General features: G+C 41.2%; 3 protein-coding genes across 10 annotated transcripts in view; 2 read left to right on the top strand and 1 right to left on the bottom strand.

Annotated features, from left to right (window-relative positions):
* The window catches only part of cacna1c (calcium channel, voltage-dependent, L type, alpha 1C subunit), a 229413-nt gene extending 215424 nt beyond the window's left edge, over positions 1-13989 (top strand). For all 3 annotated transcript variants that reach the window (XM_086269682.1, XM_086269683.1, XM_086269681.1), the window contains 7 exons: positions 1542-1670; positions 1792-1919; positions 2026-2123; positions 2250-2346; positions 2432-2540; positions 2623-2791; positions 2947-13989. In XM_086269682.1, coding sequence (XP_086125808.1) covers positions 1542-1670; positions 1792-1919; positions 2026-2123; positions 2250-2346; positions 2432-2540; positions 2623-2791; positions 2947-3453 — 1237 coding nt within the window. In that variant the 3' untranslated portion in view covers positions 3454-13989. The remainder of the gene's footprint in view (positions 1-1541; positions 1671-1791; positions 1920-2025; positions 2124-2249; positions 2347-2431; positions 2541-2622; positions 2792-2946) is intronic.
* Positions 13990-14704: 715 nt separating this feature from the next.
* LOC147310367 (uncharacterized) lies at positions 14705-19484 on the bottom strand. Of its 5 annotated transcripts, none has more exons than XM_086269104.1 (8): positions 18652-18837; positions 18277-18491; positions 17327-17437; positions 17067-17162; positions 16728-16835; positions 16496-16613; positions 16210-16410; positions 14705-16123 (listed from the first exon to the last, which is right to left on the bottom strand). In XM_086269104.1, the coding sequence occupies exons 1-8, from the start codon at positions 18698-18700 to the stop codon at positions 15111-15113; spliced, it is 1911 nt and encodes a 636-aa protein (XP_086125230.1). In that variant the 5' UTR covers positions 18701-18837; the 3' UTR covers positions 14705-15110. The 5 variants fall into 5 exon arrangements, with proteins under 5 accessions (XP_086125230.1, XP_086125229.1, XP_086125232.1 ...); XM_086269103.1 differs by having other exon boundaries at positions 16728-16838; positions 18652-18835; XM_086269106.1 differs by lacking the exon at positions 18652-18837 and adding an exon at positions 19180-19484 and having other exon boundaries at positions 14706-16123; positions 16728-16838.
* On the top strand, positions 18429-26312 carry tspan33a (tetraspanin 33a). 2 transcript variants are annotated; one of them, XM_086269109.1, is made up of 8 exons: positions 18429-18503; positions 21242-21299; positions 21532-21659; positions 21955-22029; positions 24707-24802; positions 24892-25020; positions 25115-25273; positions 25358-26312. In XM_086269109.1, exons 3-8 carry the CDS (start codon positions 21570-21572, stop codon positions 25457-25459), a joined length of 651 nt encoding a protein of 216 aa, XP_086125235.1. In that variant the 5' UTR covers positions 18429-18503; positions 21242-21299; positions 21532-21569; the 3' UTR covers positions 25460-26312. The 2 variants fall into 2 exon arrangements, with proteins under 2 accessions (XP_086125235.1, XP_086125234.1); XM_086269108.1 differs by lacking the exon at positions 18429-18503 and adding an exon at positions 19173-19469.
* The last annotated feature ends 781 nt before the right edge of the window (positions 26313-27093 follow it).

Here is a 27093-nt window from a genome sequence, read left to right as displayed (position 1 = left end):
GAATTGACAGAGTTCGTTTAAATTGGTTGGTTGAAGTTGAGTCTTTGGGAAGGCAGAAGCTTAATGGCAGCCTGCTTTATCCATTCTAAAACCTGCTGTCATCTGTTTTTGGGGTCATTTTTTGGATCATAGCTTCATCTTTACTTCACTTCACTGATGTCAAATGTCTCAGTCTTTGTTCCGTCTGAACATAAAACATTTCTCCAGAAGTCATTTGGCTTGTCCATGTGGGACTCAATATATACATGCGTTAACTTAAATATTTTAATAGGTTGTTCTGAAGGTTCTACGATCTCTTTTAACTTTGATGTTTCACTACTTTGCCAAAGAAACTACTGGAAGACGAGTGTTAGTATCCACAATGAAGCATTTTAAATCCCAGTGGGCTGAGAAAATGCCAACCAAGAAATGAGCCTCTGCTCCAGAACCGACACCTTTAAGCTCGACTGATATTTGCAGCTGCCCACATGGGTGAGCCAAATGGCTGGTCTAGGTGGAACTTGCCAAGGGAATTTTAATGGAAAATTGGTGGGGTGTATCTATATATTTGAGCCCATGGGTATACTTTTGAACCTGTGTGGATTAGAAAAAATCCAGAATAAATATAGATCTTGTTTTTAAACTTATTAAAGATGTATGCTGTACAATTATTCCACCCTGGAAAAAGAACATCCCCAAATTACCATGGCATTCATGCCCATGATGAATGTAAATAAACTTCTCACCGCAACTGTGGATGTGACTGGGAAGAAGACATCTTTGAGACGCAAAGAGAATTATAACCTCCTCGCACCAGACAAGCACAAGTATATTATAAATTGGATTTGAATCTTAGTCTCCTGAGGGAAAGTCTCGTACCTAACCCATCGTACCACAGATTCTGACTCGCTACATGGTCTTGCTAGCTCTTTACGCTACTTTTACAATTCACTCGGTCTGGTCTGAACATATTTGTGATTAGCCTGTCAGAGCCCAGAGAAGGTGCATGAGTCTAGTTTCCTATCAGACAACTGTATGAAAGGTTGCTGTGGAAATTTCCTTCTGTCCAGTGACGCCAAAAACGCCAGCTCCAGCTTTTTTCTCTGATAAGCAGTGATTCGCAGAAAGCAACAGCCTCAGATTGTGGGACTTTACTGACCTTCAAATGATGATAGCAGCATAAAAAGTACTGTATTAAAATAGAGCTCCCTGAGAGCAACATTCCTTCAGAATATAGTCTCTTCTGTGTTTTTTAAAGATGTCTGAACTTCAGTCTTGCTATCAGTTGCTATAATCCAGGTGTTGCCTTTTATTGCTATTCACCATTTTGCTTCAAGAAAATAGCTGCAATATCCACCCGCTTCTTTTCAGACTCTCCTCCTCCTTTGCCTTCCTACATGCAGTAGCTAAGCATCCATGGGTTTCTCCTTTCAGTTTTATTGCAAATAATTTTTAGTGTATTTACATGTACTTGTCTGTCTTCCTGTTTTTCCGTGTGTCGTGCGTCTTTATGTTCATTCTGTGTTTTTTGTTTGTTCGGCCGTTTGCTTGTTTGTCTGTAGCTCAGACTCGTGTGACAGTCATCTGCCAATCATCCGAAGAGGGGAGGGGTCAACAGAGGAGACATACGACGAGAGCTATGTTGAAGACAGGGTGTACCATGAGGATGACCACTCGCTCTCGTCTGACATGTAGCGTTTAAACACATATGCACTCAAAAACAGCAACGAAAAAAAAGCACATTTATTCCCCAAGCCTTTAATATTTCACAACTTTTTTTCTTTATTTTATGCACTTGTGTGCTCTTGTTAGGCTGGTGTATCACGATGAGACTTGTAAGCAGTTGACTCCCATGGAGGAAGCGGAGGAAGTCGACGACAGAAGAGGAGGAGGAGGGTGGCAGTCTCCCAGGAGGGTCTTCCTCTGTCCCACTTCTCTGGGTGAGAAGACCCACTTTTTAAAAAAATCTTGCGTATAAATTGCGCCTGCTGTCATTTATGCATCTTTACGTGCTGTGTTTTTGCATATTTGTGGCATTGATGTCAGGGCGGAGATCGTCCTTCCATCTGGAGTGTCTCCGGAGACAGTCGAGGCCAGACGTCTCTCAGAAGACGGCTGTACCTTTACATCTTGTACATCATCAGGTAGCCTCAGGACGCCTACATAATAGAGGCAAACACACAGAGTTACAGATGCACATAAAAAGATGTGCAAAGAAATCATAATCCTCCCGGCAGCTCCTCTCTAACTCTCTCCCTCTCCTCCTCCAGGCTCTGGCTGTAGCAGGGTTGAGTCCTCTGTTAAGACGGAGCCACTCACCGACCCTCTTCAGTCGGCTGTGCTCCACACCTCCAGCAAGTCCCACAGGTTAACCAAGAATTTTGAAGCACTTTCTGTCCTTGTCATATTAAATCAGTGAGAGAGTTCTAACTAATGTTTATACTTTCCTTAGCTCAATGCAGTGATGCCTCCTACCAGCGAGTTCCCTCTCTGAGGCTAGAGGGCTCCAACTCCCATGAAAAGCTCAATACCAGCTTGCCCTCTGTCAATTGTGGCCCATGGTAAGAAAATAAAGCTGCTCCAAAAACAGTTTAAGCACAAGTGACGTTTTTAAGGTTTAAAACAAATCACTTCCCCTCCTAGGTACAATGACAGTAATGGGAATAGCCCGGTGCCCAGTCCTAGCCCCACCCCTAGCATGCCAGCGTCCAGTCAAAGGGCACCGAGGCCGGTGTCGCTCACTGTGCCGTCGCTGTTGGGGAAAGACTCCAGCTCGCTGTGTCACGGCAGCGCAGGCAGTCTAGTGGAGGCAGTGAGTATGAGTTATATGTAGCTGTATCTGTGTATAGGATCATGAAGGATATTCTCTACCTGTTATTTAGCATATATTCAACACCACACTGTAACACGTGACACATTAAACCTTTCTCCTCTCTGTCCATCCCTCTTAATCTTTTCCCTGTCAAGGTCCTAATATCAGAGGGCTTGGGTCATTTTGCTCAGGACCCCTCGTTCATTGAGGCGACCAAAGCGGAGCTGGCTGATGCCTGCGACATGACCATCGAGGAGATGGAGCACGCCGCCAACAACATTCTCAACGGCACCTCGCCCACAAACGCCACATCCAGCACCTCCTCCACCTCTCAGCACAGCCCTAACGGCAACGTCCTCCCCTTCCACACAACAGCAGCAGCAGCATCAACGCACAGGGACCGAGTGGTCGGCTTGAGTCCTAGTGAAGGTGGGGGAGAAGCTACAGGAAGCAGAGGCTCCATACACGGTCCCTCCTCTATAGAGGAGCGGCAGGAGCTGCTAGCCAGAGAGAGAGAACCAGAAGAGGAGGAGGAGGAAGAAGAGGAGGCAGGAGGGAGGGAAGAGGGGCACTACAGAGGCTCGCTTGTGATCGGAGGAGCACGACAGAGGAACAGCGGGCTGTTGGAGGACGAGGATATGGAGTGTGTGACAAGCTTATAGGAGTCAAGTTAATGGGTTCGATCGACGAACTGGCCCCTCTGACATCATCAGAGACTGATGCTTGTCAGGTGCTGCTTACAGCACCGCGGCTGGCTCTGTCTGTCCCCACCCTTCACATACACACACACACATACAAACACACTCTGTCGCTCTGGAGAGTGGCGGCCAGTGATGCAACCTTAAACACTTGGTTATGACTCTGTTAGTCTATGAGTTAGTATATGGATGGATGTTTGCTGTAAAAGCGATATACTCTACGAGCGTGTGCTTACGCACGTTTGTCAGTGTGATCTAGGATTTTTTTTCTATCTGTGCGCGCATGTGCGTGTGTTCTCCACACGTGTCTGAGTGTGTCTCTAAAGTGCCTCACAGTTTTATCATGTCCTCAGAGTGTTAAGCGCAGAAAAGTAGACACAAGCAAAAAAGAAAAGAGACAAAGGGAAGTATGACTGAATGAAGGTAGACAAGAAACAACACAGCCAGGAAGTCCTTTCTATGGTTCTCCTGCAGACAACATAGTGTGTTTAATGTTTTCATTTCCTACGCCTACTTTGTGTTGTTGTTGTTTGTCTGGCCGCCATGACACCAGGTAGGGGACAGCAGACCAGCTTTTGAAAGGGGTCAGTTTGGATTACAGTCTGACCACACCCACTTGAGGTCAAAGGTCAACTCCTCCTCTTTGGTTCACTGATGATGAAGCGCTGTATTGAGTAAAACAGGGATGAAAAAAAGCCCTGTTTGAAATCTCATTTCTCCTCCTCTTCCAAAGCTAAGGAACCATGGAGCACAGCCCTGCCAGCCTGGAGGTGGGATTGAGGTGACACACCACCTCCAGCCAATGGGGGGGAAGGATTTGAGGGATGGTCCAACAGCCCCAATAAGGCTGCAATAGGGATGGGGGGCCCAGGCAGAGGAAGACACTCTCTGGCCAACAGGAAGCTAGCCAGCTCTTTTTATTTTTATTCCACCGCTGGTCAGGAAAACTCCAGCGAGAGACAAACTTGAATCGTCTGTCAACGTGATCTGGCTCCGCCTCCTCCACCGGGTTTCCTCGTTTGGCCACACCCACTCGCTGCCCCGAACAGGAGCACTGGGTGGCTAAGCAGAGACAGCGAGCCCCCCCTTTCTGCCTCATACCTCGCCGTTCCTCACTCCTTCCTCCCTCCTCTTTGGTTACTTCACCATCCCTCTCCCTCCATCGCTGAGTCTTTTTGCTTTGTCAGCCCTCGGGGAGGCGTGCGTTTGTCGAACGGGGCAACAAAGATGGCGGGGTGCGCGGGAGAACGGGAGTGAGCGATTGAAATGAAAAACAGACTCTGACGTCAATCAAAGACACTTCCTTCTCCAGGACCCTCCTCTTCCTCTCAGCGTGGAATCCTACTGGATTTGCTGCCACACACGATTTCTACAGACCACGCCCACTATGTATTTAACAGTTCAATATTGTGCAAAACTGGCTAGCCATGACTATTTTTGTTTTATATTCATGATGTTATTGGTTTAATTTATCCTTGATTTGTTTGCACAATCGGGGTGCTGGTCTTATAAATGTATTTTTGCTCGGTTTATTTTAGGAGAATTTTAAGAGGTTTTAAGTAACGAAGCAGGGCGTAGTGTTTGTGTGCGAGTGCATAACTATATTTGTGCGTGCGGATGTGTGTCTGCGTTTTAGTACAGGATGTATGAATGCGTGAGATAGAGTGTGTATCTTTAAAAAAAATTGGGGAGGGGGGGGGTCTTTCTCTCTATCAGTATGCACCTTTTACAGATTGTATCTATTTATTTATTTATTTTTTTCCCAGAAGAGAAAAAATGTGTGCGTGTGTGTGTGTGTGTTTGAGTGATTTACTTGTGTATTCTAAAAGCTGATTTTAAGCCTAGACAGTAAATTAAGGTAGCATTACAAGTATGGTCTTGTTTGTTTGTATGTACGTGAGGGTGTGTGTGGGTATGTGCGTGTATGTGTGATAATGGGCCTCTTTAACACAGGGTTACCATGGACAGGCATGCTTCCAAAGCTTTGTGATTTCATTAGCAAGATTTTTACTTTTTAGCCAAGCTGCAGACTCAGAAGCTGCTCTGTCTTCAACAACTAGTTTTTGCATAACTTTTCTTTATTTCCCCACTCAGAGGTACTTAACTGTAAGGTCTCCAGCAAGGTCAGAGTGAATTATAGATCTTTCAGACATTGCAGTTTTTCCAGACGGTAAGAAGCCTTTTGGCAAGTTGCTGTTTTTCTTAATCATGGCGGTTGTTGCTCTGAATTTTAGAAGTCCCCTTATTCATAGCGGCACAGTGACAACTCGTAAAGGAACTCAGAGTGGGGGTGGTACCCCGCGTATCACACATTACACGACCATTTGAGTTTAAACTCCAAATTAACTTTTAGGGCTGGTGTACAGATGCTGCAAGACTTCTGAATCACACATCTTTATATGAGGCTCGTATCATAAAATGTATTTTTTTATCAGGGATGGTTTCAGAGATAAAACCGACTTCCTGTTTGTGATATTTATGATTTACTGGTAAAGACAGTTTTGCTGAAAAAATTAGCATACAAGCAGGAAATTTTACTGATAATTATAAGACGATGATAATTGTTTGGTTAATGTGATAAATTATTAGATAGAAATCACAAAGCTTACATTTTGGATGGAAATTGTATCCTAAGCTACTTTTTTTCTTTATAAGTAGCCTGAAATTTTTTGATGGATCGTTCTCTTTTTTAACTCAACCCTTGGGTATAGTTTGAATACACTGAAAGTACGACCACTGCAAGGTATTTCATTCAAGCCTCAGCATTTTACACAGGGCACAGGTCTCACTTCGGTACTGTACCGTCTCCAAAAGCATTCCTGACATCAAAATCACCTCATTGGTACCAACTGCCACATGTATTATTATTATCATTATTATTATTTCTACAATTTAATAGTATTTAAAAGTGAAATCGATAAATATGCAGAATGTGTGCAGGTAAGAAATAAAAGGGGAACAGATTCATGAAATTCAGTCTTAAAAATTTCAGAATCAGAGAAACTTTATTAATCCAAGAGGGAAATTGAGTCCCAGAAGGACGAAGATGAAGCTTATTATCAGTTTTATTTTCCAAAAACTAAGCATCTTCCACCTACACTGTAAGACCCTTAAATACAGGTTGTCAATGGCCTAGCAGATGGATTCTCAAATAGGGAGAAATCTAATTGGTGTTAACAGCACTTTCAAAATGCAAAGTACACCAGGAGAATACCAAAAGTCACCAAACAGTGCATCTTCATGTTTTAGTTATGACATTAATGAGTCATTTTAAACCTAAATCACAAGTTTCTCTAGTTAATTCCAAGAAAAATTCGAATACACTGCAAAAGCTTTTGCCATTTCAAGTCATCAGCGATGTTGAACGACCACCTAGAGACACTCGTATGTCTTAACTTATGGCCATTCGTTTCTCTTTAATTTACCATTAAGGACTTACTGTCGAGCTCTAATTCCTTCATGTTAAGCAGAGCAGCTTTGTGGCAGGGAAGGGAGGTATGCATGGACACACTGCCATACACTGCGTCCTGTGCCAGTACCAGACTTCTGACATTATTATGCAAACTAAATGTGAATGTTGAGTATGTTCTAGTGGCAGTGATGATGTTGTTTTGTGGTTATGACACTGCAAACTCTGAAAAAGTCTGTTTTGTCAAAAGGAATTAACCCTCCTAACTTATGCCCCCCAAAAAAACATTTGCCTTCATAAAAATACTGTCAACATTTCTTTGAATTATTGTAAAAGCACCTCTTAAAAAATAATAATTTGCTGGCATAAGCTGACAGGACCGTTTGGTGGCTAGTTTTGCTATAAGCTGCAGATCTGGGTAAAGTCAAGAATGTTAATACCTGAAAAGTAGCACCAATCTTTGTTCAGTTCATCAAGCTGAAGTTTAGTTAGCCCTGAGTTTAAAAGTCAATGGTTCTAGCTGTTCTGCTGCAGTGGAGCCATCAGCTTTTTACTATGACTATTTTATCAGCTAGTATATCAACAGCCATGAATGTGGAAACCAGTAATGAGTGACAGTATTGGATAGGAACATTTCCACAAGATTGCATAACATATTATAAACAGTCCAGGACCATCTCCAGCTGATAAATAATGAATTAATGTACTTAGACTACATTCACTTTACTTTTGTGTTCCTTATAAATTTTAGCCTATACATAAATACACAAAGCAACCCTGCAAATCAGAAGTACCACCCAGGCTTGGTGAGTGTGATTTCAGAATTAAGAGAGCTGTGGTGCCCCCGTGTGGAGTGGAGCAGCATTGCCATTTTTATGTCCCACATAGAATAGCACGAGATGTTGTGTTGCAGCGTAACGGTATGAGTGGGTGTAATCCTGCAACCCACAAGATATGCAAAAACAATGCAATAACTATGACTGTATACAAGGATCCTGAAGTAAATATGTTTGTGAAAGTGAAGAAAAAAAACAACAACACAGTATCATGAAGCTGTATTATTTTCTGTTTGTTATGTTTTTAAGTCACCTTGGTGGTTTCCATGCCAGAAAACCTAACATACTTGAAATCAGGTACATTGCAGTGAGGTATAGTGCAGATGTATTTATTTTTCATTCTCGTCGCAGGGTGTAGGTCGAGCATGTTCTTTTTTGTTGTTGTTTTTTTTGACGCAGTGACCTGAAGGTCAGTGTTTTCTTCGTGAATTAACAAGCAGTCAGTGGAGACGCAACAAAAGCGACTGACCATATTTCCCCAGGTTCCCACTTTCTGACTGTATCTTTTTATGTTGCTTATTTCCCCTTTTTGTTTTTTTTAAGAATTAAGCTTGTTGGGTGTAAACATTGCATGAGGTTCACGTGTTGACATTTGAGCGTTCCGGGTTTTGCAGTTGTTTTGTTTGATTCAGGTTAAATATGACTATTTAGTGTACATAAAATGATTAAAAGCAGTATTTCTTCTTCAGAACTGACTGGACAGCAGTTGAAGAGTCCACGGAAGGGGATTTTGCATATCTTGTGTCTTATGTGCTTTTAGTTTATTTTCCTGATGCATAACCCTGAGGAGGACAGTGAGATGAAATTTAAGAACAGATAAATGATCAAGTTTAATATTTTTCCTCTTGCATTCAGTAAATAAGGCTTTGTGTTGCCATATTACTTTTAAACTGATTACTGGGACAGACTTTGATTTAAATCCAGGTTGAGGACAGATAGGCAGGAGTTACACAGCATATATTCAAATGTTTCTACTCTATAGGATGATATTCTAACATTTTTACTATTCAGTGCCAGTCACAAATAATTTACTAGGCTTTTATCATGCTGCAGGTCATATAAACACTCATCATTATGAGTAAAATTGCATTCTATATTGGTCAAATGTTTGTGTTTCAGCTCAAATGGAAAATAATCTTATACAAAACCTGCAAACAAATCTACTATAAAGACTGGTGTGTAGCTGTGCTGTAAACAGTCAGTGTGTAATATGATATTGGTACCAACCTGCAGTGAGGGCCCCTTTGAACAGAGCTGACTGATTATCAGGAAAAGCTCAGGTATAATCATTTGCTTTGATAGGGACCTAATATGCTTTTTCATATTTCTGTCAGCTATATACTGTTACGATATCCTCATATTTAAAGCTTCAAATAGCGTATGTACGAGTATTCCGTGTGAGCCAAAAGCTCAAACTTCTGACTGATCTAAATATTTTTTTTCAGATGTTGGCTCTACATAAATATACATATGCATAAATTATCCCAAAATGGTCATTTCGGGCACATATCTTTGACTATGAGCACAAAAGCTCTGCCCGCCTGTGCTTCGAACCTTAGAAATTTGCCTTAAAGGAAGTTGAAACATCTAAAGTTGCTTGTTTCAACTCATTTCACTTGTATTTATATAGTGCTTAATCACAGCAGCAGCCACATCAAAGAGTTGTATCTTCTAAAATGAAAGGTAAATGACCCCTGAGCAAGCACTTGGCGATAGTAGGAAGGAAAAACTCCCTTTTAACACGAAGAAACCTCAGATAATAAATGAACAGAGAGGCTGCACTAAAGCGCAGTGTAAAGTAAATAAGATTATTTTAAAACGTAAATCATGCTAAACTACTCTGGTAACATCTGAGAATAAGAAAAACAATATTAAGCAAGCATAATGGATCCCCTTTAGTCACGGCTCATTTCAGTTTGTGGTAAACGTGCACCAAACGTGCGTCTGTGAAGCTCTTATCATTTATTAGCCACATCTTCCACCTTGAATCCACTACGTGTGAGGGGGTCTTTTTGTATACTTGTGCTCTCTTTTCCCACATAGACAGATGACAGCGGGTTTAACAGGCTGATAAGCTGTAGCCGTCCTGGATCTCCACCTGCAGCCAGTTAAACTGTAAACAAAGCCCCTCTGCCACAAAAGGGTGCAGTTCAAATGGAAGTAATTTCCTCAAGTGAAAGCAGAGCTGGAGTGGGGAACGGCTTAGTCCCTGACAGATGGGTGACAATCTATTCAGCGGTCGACAATGGGAAGACGTGGGCGTTTGGCCTGAGAATGTTGAACGCAGAGATTATTTCATCATGTTTGGATTTCTGGAGGGTGATCTGACATGGTGGATTATACAATACATTTAAGTAATGTTTTATGTGCATAGGGATATAAAATATTGGTCCTATATAAATGATGATATCTTTTGTCTCACCACTAGCCAATGATTGTATATTTTTATATACCATATATAGCAAAATATTTATGAACGTATGATATTTAATCGCCAGAATGTTAGATTAAGGAACAGGAAGGACACTTCTATGTAGGCTTGCTGACTAGAAGTCAGTATGAATTCCCACTTTAATGTATTTTTTAAGCAAAAGGAAGCAGCAGGAAATAAGGAAGCACCGAAGAAGAAAACTGAATGTTTAAGCTATGGACGTTTATGGATGTTTCATAGTAAATCGTGGGGCTTTTCAACTTATTGCCCACATTCTGAGCTGTTGAGGAAGATTCGGAAAGGTTGCTTCACAATCAGCTACACCACAGGAAAGCAATCCATCGCCCCTGCTTGTGACTCCAAAATTAAAAGGCTCAAGACCCCAACTTTAAGCAGCAGACAGATCCAAATCCTGACATGCTTTTGCTCGTGTTTGTTTTTGTGTTTTGGCCAGAGGTCTGAAACGTCCTACCAGCAACCTGTACGTGCAGGTCAGAGTCTGGTTATTACTCCTACTGTAGCACTGAGAGACGTGTCTCTCTTCAAGTAGTCCTACATCAGCAAAACATATACACACTGTACATTTTTAACAGACCTAACCAAAAATGGCACCTACCAAGGACTAGATATCTTTATGGGGGGGAGGGTTTGAGCCGTTTAAATCGTGTAGCCTCTTTTCTTTTTCTTCTTTTACTTCCAAAAAAAGATATTGGAGGACTTGATCTACATGTGTGTGTAGAGTCATTTATTCATCTGCGTTGTGTGCAGAGTAGGAAGTCAAGTATTTTTGCGCCTGATGAACTAATTCGATAAGATCTTTTGTCTGCATTTACAGTAAAAGCTCCAGACTCCAGTGCAGCAATTTGACCGTTTATTTCAAAGAAAGCAAAATGAATTCAGGTTGGTTTTGCCATATTTATTCACCAACAATGTTATCTGCTGGATTTAGCCTGGAAATGCAAACATGGTCACTGCTTCATAAAATCTTGACACTGGGAAGCCACAAAAGGATGACAAGACTGATTTTTATCGTTACGGAGAAAAGCTGCTGTACATTGAGAAATTTTTAATCTGTTCAGTATTTTAAAAAAATGAAAATAAACTAACAAAAAAATAGCATTTTACACACTTTTTAGAAGTATTAGAGTTGTGTGTTTGTCCTTAACTTTGCCAGTTCGGAGAGTGTGAGGCTGGAGAGCAGAAGTCTTGTAATCTTTCCCCGTGTCGGTCACTCAGATCTCCTCACGTGGATCTACCATTGTTGCAGCAGATGCATATTATATTTTCTTGTAAATCAAAGCGTTTGTTGATCACTGTTTGATGCCGACAAAGATATTTTAAGATGACTATTTTGAATATAAATTGTATTTTATTTTCCAGGTACAATTAGAATAGCCAGCTGTCGTAGGAGTAGAATTAAAATCATCAAGAGAATCACCTCAGATGTTATTTTGACTTCGATGCTAATAAACGCTTTGGGAAAGAGGGCAGAAACGGAAAGCGGGAACATATTGTTACATGCAACTTTGTACTGCATGTCTTCTATTTTAGATATTAAATAATAGGAATATTATAGCTATATTATATGATATTAAATGACTGTTAGGGGCAGGTTGTTGCAGCTTGTGGGACGGATGAAAGAATCTGGTTTTATTTAAAGAAACATCCTTATCAAGTTTCAGGTGCAATGCTGTGAGTTTATTTATTTAAAAAAGAGAGAGAGAGAGACTGATTTTGTGTGAAGATTTACGTTCATCTGTTTGTTGCTCGTGCAAAGACGCGATCTTATGAAGAAACATCACAGGTCGGTAAGGAAATGCAGTGGGGCACAGGTGCATTTCATTCAGTCCTTGATGGACTAAATGCGATCAAGGACACGCAGCCTGTTTAAAACTACAAATTTGGGTTACATGATCATTACACGTATTTAATCTGTTGGGATCAATGAAATCAAAACATCTTCAAAGTAGAAGTGATTGATTTAGCTTTAAATAAGTGATCACTGCTGAATTTCATAGCCAGCTCTTTGCATGTTAAGCAGCACTCGCACATAGCAGCACCCAAACAGCTGATTTTAATCATTTTTTCCCCTCATAGCACGACGTTAAGTCATCAGATATTGGTGGCGACGTTTTTCCAGGGCTGCTAAGCTCTTAGCTGAACCTGATAGATGAAATTTGCTTGCCCAGTGGGTTTAGGAATAATGTATAGACTAGAATTCACTCATTGTATAGCGGCACCTACAACAGCACCTTTTATGTGAATATTTAGTATGACTGTTTTGTCAGGACCTCAAAGACCTTGTGTGTTATCCCGCATTCATTCCAAATCACAGAGAGCCCTGCCTGGCACTCAGTTTTGACACTAAGATTGAGTCTTTCCGTAGCAGCAAACGCGACTCTCTTTGGGATATTACTTCAGAGGTGTGGCAGCAGCTTTACAATGCAGACTTGACTGTCAGCGGTTCTGGTTTTGGAACAGCTTTCACCTCATTAAAACCACGAATGTCTCCGCCTGTATCTGCTTCTCCACTCTTCATTTTACAAACAAGAGCTATTTAACATTGCATCGCAGATGAGAATTATTTCTCCAATCACCCCGTGAATGTAGGATACAGTTATATGCTCTTACTCACACCTGAGGAGTCACTTTATATTTGTAGATTTTCCTTCTACGTAGCCATTAATGGAAGAGAGATGTTCTGACCAGCACAGACATAAAAGGCCTCAGTTGAGTTAGAAACATAGAGGTCTTGTATCTGTTTGTGCGTGTGCAGATGCAGCTTTAAATAGATGAGTGGGCCCATTTGAGAGCATCATGAGTGTTTTCTTCCATTACTGATGATGCAGGAGCATCTCTTTAAGCAAAGAAGGCACTTCCCTGCTTTTGGCCAGCTTGATTTAGTGGCAAGAGAATCGCAGCTCTACGTACAGCACAGTCTTTATCTTCTTTCTGTTCCTCATTTATATATCAGGGCTATGCTGCTCTGTATGATCTTACGTGTACGTCACTACTCATGCAAAGTGTTAAAGGGCCATTAACAGGACTGAGCTGTTTTTCTTCTTCTTCTCTGTCAGAGAGACGTCTGTTGTCAATCCTTGAGTTTATTTTTTTGGAGAGAGGTGATCACACAAAGACCAATTCCTTGTAATATTAGTAGTGACGCTACTGTTAAATGTAGTATTTAATAACAGCACTATTTACGATCAGAAAAATGAACTAGAGTGTGTTATTGTGCTTGGTAGCTTTGGAGACAGATGGCCATTTTTTTTCTTTTCTTTTCTTTTTTTTGTAACTGAATTCTTTAACGTAAGCCACTCCCCCTCGACTGTGCGAGGAATTTCATTTGTTCTGAGGTTGCTAAGTGACATGATCTCACGATTGACACAACCTTTTTATTTTTTCTTCCTCTCGTTCTGCTTTTTTTTTCTAAAAGAGAGATCTTGATTTTTTTTCTCCTTCATTTCATTTTAGATTTTAGAAAGGGAAAGAATACAAATGAAATAAATCAGAATATTAATTCAATCACTTTTTCTACTCCTATTTTCAATAAAAAGTGAAAGAAAAAACCAAACAAAAAGTTGATTTGTAAATAAGTAATGTACAGTTTGTATCTGTAACTTGTCAGTCTGTCATTGGTGACAGAGTCTGTCTTGCTTATAACGCACGCTACAAGTAAATAAAAAAGGAAAAAGTATATTTAGACTGTATGGTCCCTTGAAAGCAAGTTTTAAATTAATATCTGATGTATATTCCTGTAACATTGCATTTTTATCTGAGGAATGATGTTATTAAAAAATTGCAAATAAATTGCATTTCCTACAGTGGTGTGTGTTTTTCACAGGTCTCTATCCTCACATGTTCCTCAATAGACTAACTCTGACATGACCTAAGTGCCGTGAATGCAATACGGTAAAACTATCAAAGGTCCTGAAAAGCTATTGTATGGACCAGCTATTTCACAAAGAACAAGAGGGTCTCATACAAAACAAAACACTACTGAGTTCCTTCTAAGAACTGTGTGGGCTTTTGCTCTCTAAACATGTCCAACTTTGGAAGAAAATGTGTTCACTCTAAGTTTCCAGATGCCTACGTTTGTAAAGGACTCTGTGGATCAGTCCTGGCTCCTTCCAAAGTTTGAATGCAGAAGGTGTCATTGAGGGAGAGGTGGTGTGCCTGATTTGCAGAAACTTTAAGGTGAATGCTGGGAGGACATTTCCTGGCTTCTTCATTGTAACAAATAAATGTTAATCACTTCACCTGGCAGCAGTGAGGTGATCCCGCACAGTAAGACAATGCCAAAGAAACAACTGAAACTTGAAATGACACTCAGGCGCTAACGGATGTGTAGATTGCACCGGTTTTCTCTGACGTTTCGGGTTGTGTCCTACAGAGTTTTTGTTCCCCTGCTGAAAAAAAACACCTTCCACAAGTCAGAATTTAAAGTTGTTGAAACTTTGTTCAAGTGAATACATCTAAATTTTGAGAAAACCCCCAAATTTTAAGATAATTACATTTTTGACAAGAATGCCAAAAAAAATTCAGTGGCACAAGAACATTCATAGGATTCAGCTCAAAGGGAAGGCTGCAGGTTTCTTAAACAGGGATGAAGTTAGAATAGTTTTACAGAGAGCTGAAAAGTGAAAGTGTTGCATATTTAACCAGCACTCCACCCAGAAAGCTTCATCATCAGATTTTCTACACTACAATGTGAGCGAGTGTAATGGTGTGTGAAACTAAAATGAAATTGACATCGCTGATGGTAAGTATATGCTCAAGTGCACTTTAATGCCTGCCGAATACACTGAAGAAAACAAAGCTTATACTTCCAGCGATTGCATGGTTAATGCTTCCCACACTTATTTCTTCGTACAGAAGGTAGTTCATTCTGGAATTCCAGTTTGAAATATACTTGTTTGACTGACAATAAAATAAGAACTGCAAACTACATGTGGGGTTTATGAGTGGCAAGGTGTCTTTTCAGATTCCCCTGCTGCGAGAATTCTCTCTCGCAGTTTGGACACTTGAATGGTTTCACCCCATTGTGGCTGAGTGTGTGTCTCTTTAGGCAGTTTAACGTAAGGAAACGCTTGGGGCATTCAGAGCACAGGTATGGGCGCTCCCCTGTATGAGAGCGCATGTGGACATTTAGGTGACTTTTGCTGGAGAAACCCTTCCCGCACTGGACGCAGGTGTAGGGCGTCTCCCCCGTGTGAGACCGAGTGTGCAGCAGCAGCTCGCCCGAAGACAAGAAGGATTTCCCGCAAGTGGTGCAGAGGTAGTTTTTCTCCCCTCTGTGCATCTGCATGTGTCTCGTGATGCCAGCTTTGCTGAACCATTTCCCGCAGATGTTGCACAAGTTGGTGGGACCGTTGTGCAGGCGTTCATGCTGCTTGAGTGAATACCTGCACAGGAATCCCTTGTTGCACTGGTTACAGATGAATATTCGTCCTCTCTTATGAAGCCTCTGGTGCTGATAAAAGCCTGATGGGCTGGTGAATCCTTTCTCGCACTGGCTGCAGCGGTAGGGGAAGCTGTGGAGCTTCATGTGAGCCTTCAATTGATTTGGATGTTCAAAGAACTTTTCACACATCGGACATTTGGTTTCTTTCTCTGTGAAGTTTTTGTTCACAGGTCGCGTGCTCAGAAACCTTCTGTCTTCCTGCTTGGGCTCTTTCCATCTACGCTTTTCCTTATTTTCTACATTGTCATTTTTCTGCTTGCATTCCCAGTTTTTAGCCACACTTTTTGGTTCGGTTTTCCTCCGTTTGTCTGAGTCACCTTTTACTTGATTTTTCACAGCATTCTGACGTATCTTCTTCCTGACTTTTTTCCCAGAAAAGTTTGTGTGAATAGAAGCGGTTATCTGGTGCTCACTCTGGATGTGCTCCTGGACTTTTCTCTTTATGCGATGTGTGAATGAGCACTGAGGGCAGATGAATAAACAAGAGAAAGGACCTGAAAACAGTACAAAGCACAGCAAGTCAGAGAGATAAGACTAACTGATTCAAGAGTAATATTGGTCTCCTACTTTTTTTTCTGACCTGGTTTCTTTTTTGGCAGCCAATCATTTGCCGTGACATCAAAGCTTTGACTTGATTCTTCTTCTAAGCCCTCCAGTGATGGTGTTTGTTCTTCACTGTCATGATCTTCCTGACTATAAGCCTCAGTGAACCCCTCTGCGACAGTTTGAGAAGGGAGGGCTAGTGTGGACAAAATGACATCGTCCTCACTGCTTGACCGTGCTGTCAGAGAAGAAAGCCCGATAATATTACACATTACTCACTCATTTATAATACTTCATTAAAAAAAAAGAAAAAAGGTTCCCACCTGAACTTAGAGTCCCCGTCTGTCTGTGATGATGCAGCAGGGTCTTCAAACTGAAGGGTTCAGACAGATGGAGTCCAATTTCTTCTGATACAGGTGTTTCATTGAGCCAAGCTGCTGTCTGAGATGGAAAGAAAAGACCACAGAAATGCAGGTTGTAAGAGAACAAAAAATCTTAGAGGTTACAAATTTTGATCTCGTGCTGCAAATTACTTTTGTAGTACTGCTGGAGTACCTGCTGCAGGTCTGGTACTGGCAGCAGCTCTTCAAGTCTGGACAGAAAGATGGACACAAGCTGCTGGATCCTTTGGTTATAGATGGAGCCGTAGTTGGCAGGAAAAACCTCCTAAAGAAATCATATCTGAACTATAGGTTCATCTACTTGATGAGAAGCATAGATTATAGGTTATACATTTAATACAACATGTAAATTATGGTACTGTGTGCAGAAAATGAAAAAAACAGATTGTGGCTACCTTGTGACTGATAAGTTAGAACCATATGAGCCACTGATTGTAGCTAAATCAGAGGCTTCAAAACTTATGACTTGTGAATTTTTCAGAAACCAACTTACCTGAAAAAAGAACTCCTTCTCAAAAGGAACATTCAAAATGTTCTGAACCAGGCTAGCAAAGTTGCTGTATGATGTCTTCAATATATCAGAACTGGCCTGTCAAAAAGAAGACACACAATACAGGAAAAAGTTTTTTTTTCTGTATTTTTAATCTATTTTTTCCTAAAGCTCATTGTTTGTCTAATTTTTTGTTTGCTTGCTTGTTTGTCTTTTTAAATTTGGTGATGAAACAGCTCTGAATTGTCTTTAAAAACACCCACCATCTCCTGATTAGAGCTCAGCTCAACACTGCAGGTGTGGACTTTATCTAGTTGACTCTGGATCATCTGCAGGTTGGATACACCATCACCTCGACACAGCTCAAGAACCAGCTGCAAAAAAAAAAGATCACGACATACTGTGGAAAAAAAACGACTGCCACTATGAGCAGAAGCACAATATTTAGGCATGTAATAACAAGCAACACAAAACACTTCAACTTCGAAAGCAACAAAAATGTAATGAATGAAATGATGAATAACAGAACTCGTGCCTTACATTAAGTGCTATGAAAAAGTATTTGCCACCCTCCTGAGATCAGATTTTTGTCTGGTTCTCACACTTACATCAAACAAGTTGCAATATTAGACGAAAATAAGCTGAATAAATAACCTAAAAAAAAAAAACTTTCAGGGCATGACCCGATAGCTGGACATTCTCCTTTAGGATTTTCTAGAATAGAGCAGAATTCATGGTTCCACCAATTATAGCAAGTCATCCTGTCCTGAAACAACAAAGTAGCTTCAGACTGTCACACTACCACTTCCATGTTTTACTGTTGGTATGATGTTTTTTTAAAGAAATGCTGTGTTACTTTTATCCCAGATGTAACAAGACTGTTTTGCAACCACCTGGATGAGTTGTCGATGTACTCTTGGAGCACTTTTGGTAGGTTGGCCACACCTGGGAACGTTCACTAATGTTCCAAGTAGTTCAATTAACTACCAAAGCCTTTTAAATGTGGTGAAAATGTAAATTGTGGTTAACAACAATATTCAAAACCTACCATATATATTATTACTTAGACATGCACTAGCACATTAAGGTGAAGGCAGGAAAAAGACCCTCTGAGGGGCCACATAGATAAGTACTACATTAGTATAGGTTATTAATTCCTCATCTCAGCTTCACTGACATTAAAATGTATTTACAGTTGGGACTAATCCCTTACCCTTGCTCTCAGGCCCAGGATGAGCTGAGCCTTCTGGGTGGGACTGAGCAGCTCTGGGACCATCTCTGTTGCCAAACTGATGAAGTCCGCCAGCTTGTCATACTGCATCACTTTGAGCTGCTGCGCTACCTGCCACACGAAGGCAGACATGAGTCTCACTGGAGGGACAAGGAGACGCAGAGAGGCTGGAGGAAGAACACGGTCTGCCGAAGACACTGGAAACAAAGGTTTTGGAGTGAAAGCACCACATAATTTAACTAGAAACTGCAATTAACAGGTTACAGCTATACGAATAGAGAGAATTAGCAACGTTAGCTTAACAGCCTAATTGTTTTAAGAAGGCTTCTCTGAGCTAAAGAAAATAAATAAACCTACTAGCAAACAAACGCGCAACATCGCACAAACCTTCGCTTTTCCACGCCATTTTCGTATTTTATATATTTCTATAAAATTGACTGATTATTACTTCTGCAGACATCCTAATAAACACGGAAATAACCTCTAGGTAAAGCGGATGTTATGACGATATCGTGCCTTCAAAATAAAAGCAGACAGCGAGAGGACAGTTTGAGCTCAAATGGGGTTCACGTTTACTTTTTTCTAATAGACTAGAAAAGAAAAGAAAAATCATATTTTTTTCCATATGCTATTTTTTGCCCTTTTTTGTCTCTAGTGTTGCATTCATACATGTTTACTTACAATTGGGCTTTTATTTTTGTACTTATTGATAATGTAACCGTTGTTTCCAATTAATAAAATCCCAACTCAGTCTTTTAAATCAGTGCTTGGACCCTGTTAATATCAGGGAACATTTAGTGCAAAAACAAAACAAAACAAAAACACACACAACAAAAAAAAAAAAACACAGTGGAGAAAAAATGGGAACACCCAGTTTTTACACACCCTGCTACTATCAACCAGGGTCGGCGGGCAGCTGGGAACTCGTTACCTTACTGTTATGTGTCAGCATGTCAGCAAATCAGTCGTCGTCATCATGCTGAGAGGTGTTCGGTTTAACTTTAGGAAACACCTTTTCCCAGCTTTTGGCTCTTTTTGCGCGCAAACTTGAATAAAGACGCTCACCTGTCGCCATGGCACGAACAAGCAGAGGCGCACCTAGATCTGACGAGGAGTTTACGTTTGTCAGCCCAGCTGTGAAGTACCTGCTGTTCATATTTAATTTTATATTTTGGGTAAGTAATCGCGCGCTATTATAAAAGCATTGACTGACTGATCTCTGCGTGTGGTGACCTTCATTTTAGGAACTCTGTGTGCTGGTTAATCATTTGTCTTTGGAGCTTCCAGGGGACGTTTGACTAACAAATAGTTCAAAGACGTTTATGCTGTGATTTCAGTTATGCCAACCATGTAAGGCATCACTTCCTTGTCAGCGGAACACTTTGCTGCTTTGTTTCACTTAGTTGTTCTTTAACTTTGGTGTTCAGAGTGAAACTGAGGGAAAGAGTAGAAGGGAGAAGGAAGTATGGGTCTCACTCACAAAGGCATACACACAAACAAATACACCAGGTGTTCTCAGCTCAGTGTTTAAACATTGACTAAGTTTTATTCTCACTTTGAAAATCAGGATTGGATTTGGTCACCTCAGTCAGTGCTGTGGTTTGTTTCAGCCACCAGAAAATGTGAACACAAAGGAGTTTTCCCAGTTTCACTGATTTCCTTTTTTGTTACATACTCAATGCCAAGCAAACTTTCAGGGTCAATGTGCTCATGGGGCCACACATTTGTTTAATGTCCCCACCTCACATCTGTTTCCTGACAGAGGTTGTCCCCTGTGCCAGGTTGTGCAGGTGGTGATACATCTCTATTTCAACAAATGACTGAATAACATCATTCAAATTAAAATTCCGCAAATTATGTAAAACTGCGAAGCTCAGAAGGTTGGTTGTAAACAAAACGTTCCCATCAGTGGGTTGCGGTGTCAGGTGACCGTGGGCCAGAACTTAAGGAGATTTCTTACAGCATTTTTAGAGTTGATCTCTTGTTGCAGATTTAACCAGCTGAGGTTTAGATCCATGTGAGGAGACTAACCCTTTTTCAGGAAAATTAGAATGCTTAAACCAAGATCTGACATGAAGTTTTAGTGTTTTTCTTATGTCCTTGCTCAGTGTTTGTAGTGTTTCCTTTGCACATTCTATTATATTTGTAATTGTTTCATTTTTTGCATGGTTTTTTTTTTTTTTTTTGTGCATAAGTGTGTCAGCAGTATTGAGGCAGTGCTCGTGTACAAACAGGATAAGTCTGTAAAAACTTGTATGGAATGTGTTGTCATTTCTGCTCCCTCCAGCTACAGTGAGTCTCGTAGTGCGCGCCGCTTCTTTTCATGGCAATTACTGACTCGTATGCAGACATGAATTACCTTCCTAATATCACCCCTGTGGGGTTTTTTTTCCCTTTTTTTCCCTTTGACTGTGAAACTAAACCCTTCCAAAAAGACAAACCTGACCTCTCTGTCCCACCACATTAAGGCGCAGTGTCTGCAGTAACTCGATCTATGTCATTCAGGCTGGGAAGAGTATTTACTATTATTCTATTGAGACTGAGAAAGCAGTGCAGAGTGAAAGAGCCTTTATTTTTTTTTAATGAAGTCTGCAGGTTGCTGTAGGTTAATATAGTCAGATTAAAGCAGAGAGACTGGAAGAATCTCCTAGTTTTAACAACCAATTGTTGGTGATGCAGTTTAACACTGATTCAGAGTGAATGTTTCTGGAAAATCATCAGTGCAGCCTTATCGGTGACTCATGTGTAGCCACTGCACATTTTTCTTATTATTGTAATTGAGTGTTCTGGAAAGATGATGATGCACCCTGTACAAGCAGAAACATAAGAGAAATATTTCTTCATATTCCCCTCGAGTGCATATTACACTTCACTTCTAATTTTTTTTTAATTGCCCCAAGGATAAAGAAATCTTGGGTAATCTTTTTTTCTATGTGTTTGTTCTCAGATAATTTCTCTGGTGTTGGTGTTAATCGGAGTGTATGCCCGCATTGTGAAACACGCAGGTAAAACAATTCTCTATTTATGAAGCATACAGTCTTTTTTAATAACACAGTGGGAGTCCCATCACATATAGGTAGAGTGCTTTTGTTTCTGTAAGGCTTTGTTAGTCCACTTTTTCACTAAAAACATACTTGAAAATGCAGTTTTTGAATTATATTTCCAGAAATGTTTCCCAGCCTGCCCTCTCTGTCTGTGTTATCCTTTGAGTGTCTTCTCTCTCCCCTTCTGCTTTAGAAACAGCGCTCGCATGTCTCGCTGTGGACCCCGCTGTAATGCTGTTGATTGTGGGGGTCCTCATGTTCATCATCACCTTCTGCGGTTGTGTGGGGTCCCTCCGAGAAAACCTCTGCCTCTTGCAAACTGTGAGGAAGAAGAATTTAATGGATTTTAAAGTTTTTATTATATCTTTAAGGGTCCAAATGCACAATCTTTTAAGATCATTGGTTATATTTGTGCTATCTATGCCAAGCAAACAGGTTACACTAGGAAACCATTAAAATATTTTGCTTCTAGAGTTCACTAGTTGTTCTCTGCTTTCTTGCTTAATCTGCACATTTTTTTTACAAGTGAGGCGCTCATAAGCAACAGCTTCATGGAGACACAGGAGGAGGTTTAAATTACAATGTGGTAACGACTGCTCTTTTTCCCTCCTCCCAGTTCTGTATCTGTCTGATCGTGATCTTCATCCTGCAGCTGACTGCTGGTGTCCTGGGCTTCATCTTTTCAGATAAGGTAATCGAACAATATGGACTGTTCTATCAATCAGAATAATGTAAACACAAATGTATTTCAGTTCTCTGTATTCTCAACTCTTTCAAAACTTAAATAGGTTTCTTTTGTTGCTCATTCTATAATAAATAACTTTGGGTGTAATAGTCTTTTGGGGGGCTCTTTATCATTTGAGGATTTTTATACAGTTTTGTTTTATGTTTATACAGAATATCAGCACTAGTCATATGAGAGGTTATACAGTAGCTTCACATTAATATAAAACCTTGAAAAGCACGCTCCAAACTGGTGCTTAAGACTACTTCTTTTGCCTATTAATGATGTTGCACATGATATTAATTTTCTTTTAATTAAAAAAAAACCCAACAAACAAACAACGACAACAAATAAAAGTCATTTTAGCTCATCACTAGTTGGTTGCTGTGCAACATGATTATATAATATATTGTATCGTGTATAACTAAGCTTTTGTGGATATAAATTTGACGTGATTGTCGTGAAATAAAAATAGATTGCTTTAAAAACAGGCCATTATTTCCCATTGCTAGGAAGATGCTTAGTTACCTAAATGAAGTTTTTGGATAGAAAGGAAATGTTATTGTTGTAAGATTTAAATGTTGTTTTCAATTTTATCTCACAACTTAGACATTCACATTACTCACACTCTCATAACACGTACATATAGGATCTTGGGGGTGGGCACGCTACACGGACTCCAAATTGCCATCAGGGTGTACACCCCACCCCTGGCGTCGTTGCTCACCTCTCAATTTTAAATACACGTAGACATTGAGGGCTATCAGGAGGGGCTGTGCGCTTACCTGCTGCTCTCTGGCAGGTAGCTCCATGTCCTCCTGGGTTTTAAATGCACCTTAGAACACACATGCATCAACACTACATATGAGCGGGCAGAGGGAGGTTTGGAGTCTTCTCACACCCCCGTTCTCTGTGGCCTGCTGGAGCGGGGGGGCTGGGAGGAGGAGTTGGCCGTCCGACTGCGGTCTGGAATGTGGGGCCTCCCTGCTGCTGCGGAGTCGGGGCGGTCTGCATCTCCCCACCGCAGGGAAAAGGGTAACACCACCTGGGTCTGGGTGCAGTTTCCAGCTCAAGGGGTACCTAGACCTGGGGCTTAGAGTACGCTTGGGGAGTGTGATTGTGTGTACAGTGTCTCTTTGTGTTTGTCTCCACGTTGGGTGAGTGTTGAGTAATTGCATATGAGAGCATGAGGGTGGGAATGGATGTTTGTGTCTGTGTGTGCCTGTATGTCTGTGTCCATATGTCAGGTTGGGTATCAGACGCCACCTCTCTGGGGACATCCCAGGTCCTCCAAGGTATGGAGGCCTATCTCCCCCCACCACCACTTCCCCTGCCAGTGGCGGACACCCTCAGACATCGGTGCGTTGGTGGGTCTTTGTGTCCGGGGATGGGAGTCCAGGTACACACCGGCTCACTCCTTGGTGGCTGCTTATCGGGCCCTGGAGCCTGGGGCTCGCTCGGGCCACTTCGGGGGTGGGGTGCCCTCGGCCTCTCAGCCTGGGGCTCGGTCACTCAGGCACGGCTGGCTGCCGGCGGAGCTCCCGGGCACGTCACTGCAACCCCCCCTGGCTTATGCTCTACGGCTGCTGAGTGACCCCTCATCTGGGACTCTCCTCAGCTCTTTCTGGGACAGTGGCGCGGCTGCCCCTCTGTTGGTCTTCCTTGGTCTCTTGTGTTCTGGGGCCTCTGGATGTCTGGAGTTTTGATCTCCTCCATACCTGCTTCATGCCCTGGAGGACGGGGCTGTGGCTCCCCACACCCTCTAAGAGATCATTACATGTAGGAACCTTTTAAAAACAAACGCGTTCATGCTCACAGGTGTACACACGGGTGCTCACACACACAAACTACACTCTTTTTGGCTCCTACCTTAAAGCACACTGTGCGCTGTCGATCTTACGTGCTGCACAATAATGTTTAATATTTAGTATTTACTGTTATATTCCCATATATCATCATGATGTTGTTTATCCCTTGTTAAATGCTTGTTTTCTTTTTTCTTTCTCAACGAGTGATCCAGGTGATTGATTTATGTATTTTTGTCTGCTTATTTTGTTGGGTTTTGTTTTTTGCCCTTTATCCCCGTCCCTCTTCTCCGCTGTTTTTTCCCCCTCTTTCTTTCTCCCTTTTCTTTTCCTCATTCAAGTCTGTCCCGTATCTAGAAAGTGAAAATAAAAAATAAAATAAACAATAAAAGGTGAATCAAATAGACCATTACGGCAAGGCTGGGACAGTCCATTTGGTAAAGTAAATCCATTGGGCATCTTTCTTCGCCTTTAGACAATAATTCTGATGGCAAAAGAGCCAAACGGGACAGGCAAAAAAAAAAAAAAAAAAGATTTAAATATAGGATGATTTTAAAAAGGTTTAGGTTGCTAGGCAACATGATGACGTTACAAAATCTGACGGAGATGAAACTCTTCAAGGCCCTAACATGTACATGTGTGCCACGTTTGGTTGCTCCAAACTCCTGATCTTGTCAGAGTTGGCAGCCAACGAAGCAAACAACACACACAGGGAGAGAGGTTGTGTATTATAAAATGAGAGCGCCCTCTGCTGCACGTTGTCCATATTAATCTAGATTTATTTCATTGTTTTATTTACTTTTTTTATCCATAAAATACTTTTTCATTTTTCTTTCAAGGCAAGAGGTAAAGTGACCGAGGTGATCAACAATGCCATTGTCCACTACAGAGATGATATTGATCTGCAAAACCTTATTGATTTTGGTCAGGAAGAGGTAAGGATTTAGCCTGAAGGTGGAATTGTTGGGGTGATGGCAGCCTTTTAGGTGGCTACTCCATCTTCTGATCTCTTCTGTCTCATCAGTTTGACTGCTGTGGTGCTTTGAGGTACTTGGACTGGTCACAGAACATGTATTTCAACTGCAGCAAGGACAACCCCAGCCGAGAACGCTGCTCTGTCCCCTTTTCCTGCTGTATATTAAGAAATGACACGGTGAACTTGCTTTTAAGAATATGCTGATACTGATTTTTGTGGTTCATTTTTGTTGTTTTTCATGTGTTTTAACTGTGTGCTCGTTTGCGGGCAGGTAATCAACACCATGTGCGGTCACAACATTCAGGAATTGGATTACATCGAGGCTGGAAACCGCATTCACACCAATGGCTGCATAGACAAAATAGTTGATTGGATCCACAGCAACCTGTTCTTACTAGGAGGCATTGCGCTGGGACTGGCTATACCACAGGTAGAGGATTACATACCAACACTCACACAGCTTCTAATAGAAGAGACACATGTTCAACCTTCTGTCATGTTTTCTGGTTTGCAGCTGGCTGGAATGCTTTTGTCTCAGATTCTGATGAACCAGATCAAAGACCAGATCGAGCTGCAGAACTACAACCAGAAACACAGCTCTGACCCGTGGAGCTGATCCAGGAGACACCAAAGTCTGATGAGGAGAACAGGAAGCATGTAGACACCAGCATAATCGGGGTTGATTGGTAGAACTAAACCAATAGAGTCCTTTGAGCCTGTTATGATTCTTGGACAAAGGACACACGGACAGACCAAATGCTGACTTTTGAAAGGGTTACTTTAAAAGCAAACTTTATACCCAAGCAAGGGCAGAAGGTATATTTGGTGCTCAGGATGTTACGTTTTAGTGAGGAGATGCAGTCGAAAATATCTACAAGAATTAAAAAAATTTTATTTTGTGTTATTTTATTACAAAAGTTTTTAAAAAAAACTTTTTTAAAAAGCAAAAAGCATAATTTTACCATCAGTGAGGTGGCTCTGATTTTTTCAATGTGCTGAAAATTACTGTAAATCACATATTGTTTAATGTCATCCTTTAGAACTGTGTCTGTCACTCAAGTTCAGCATACTTAAAATATGTCTTGAGACAAGGCCAAGCCAATGCATACAGACCATTTTGTGAATAGTTTCTTCCTCTTTCGCAAGCTTGTATTACCTCAGTGCTCCAGAACCTCCCCCACCCCATGAACATGTTACAAAGTTAAAGCAATAACATACAGTATGATAAACAGGTTTCGTTCGACAACAACCGCAAGCAAATGTTTACACTGCTGCTCTGACCTTTCACAATCATGCTGCCATGTTGGCCTGCTCAATTGTTCTGCCAAGACCTCACACTGCACATGATGTCATCGCCTCCTTTCATTTTGGCCAGCTGACTGCCTGCATGGCTGTGGAGACGCGGGATTTTCTTGTAGGGTGTATATTGAAATACGTTGCCATTGCAAATAAATGTTTGCCAAACCACACAGTTCATATTCTTGTGTTTGGACTGAACTAGTTTAAATTCTGAATCCTTCTTGCTCTCACTTTATTTTAAAACTAAAATATAGAAGAATTCTTTTAAAAAGAGGAAAACAAATGTCTGGAGTGCTGTTGAATTACCCTCTTGAAGTAGTTATTCGTACAAGCCAGTTTGTACTTTGTGACCCGTCACTGTGCAGACTGACCTCCCCTGACTGAGGGGGGAAAATATTTATTCACTCTGAAAGCAAAGCAAAGTCTGGTTCTATTGAAATGTTTTGTCAGGATTAGCTTCAGCCTAGTCATAAATGTTTACTGCTTCATGAAGCTGTAAATTTACAGTACTGTGCAAAAATCTTGAGCTACCCTTTTTTTTTTCTTTTTGGTATATTGCTTGGAAAATTGGAAAGGTGTAGCAGTGACTTATCGACACACATGGAAATACAGTATATAAGGCAATTCTAATGAGCTTGCGAGTCAGTATTTGGTATCACTGACTTCATTCTTCAACACAACCTCTATTAAACAAGCTTTCCTATAATTTCTCAAAGTATTCTTCAGGAATAATTCTCCAGGCTTCTTGAAGGGCATTCAAGTCAAGGCAATGGTTGTCTGTCCCTGTGTGTTGGCCTTGCGACAGACTGGCGACATGTCCAGGGTGTACCCCGCCTCTCACCCTATGACAGCTGGGATAGGCTCCTGTGAACCTGAAAAAGGATAAGCGGAAGCGAATGGATGGATGGAATTTTGAGGTGCAGATTCTGGGGGTAGGCAACTCCAGGCCTC

The sequence above is a fragment of the Aulonocara sp. 'chitande type north' Nkhata Bay genome, linkage group LG17, assembly GCF_057382095.1.
Source record: "Aulonocara sp. 'chitande type north' Nkhata Bay isolate Kocher_YH1m ecotype deep benthic linkage group LG17, A_spYH_male_GT1.1, whole genome shotgun sequence".
Lineage (NCBI taxonomy): Eukaryota > Metazoa > Chordata > Actinopteri > Cichliformes > Cichlidae > Aulonocara > Aulonocara sp. 'chitande type north' Nkhata Bay.
Note: the sequence above shows the minus strand (reverse complement) of the source record. Positions and strands in the feature narration are given on the sequence as shown.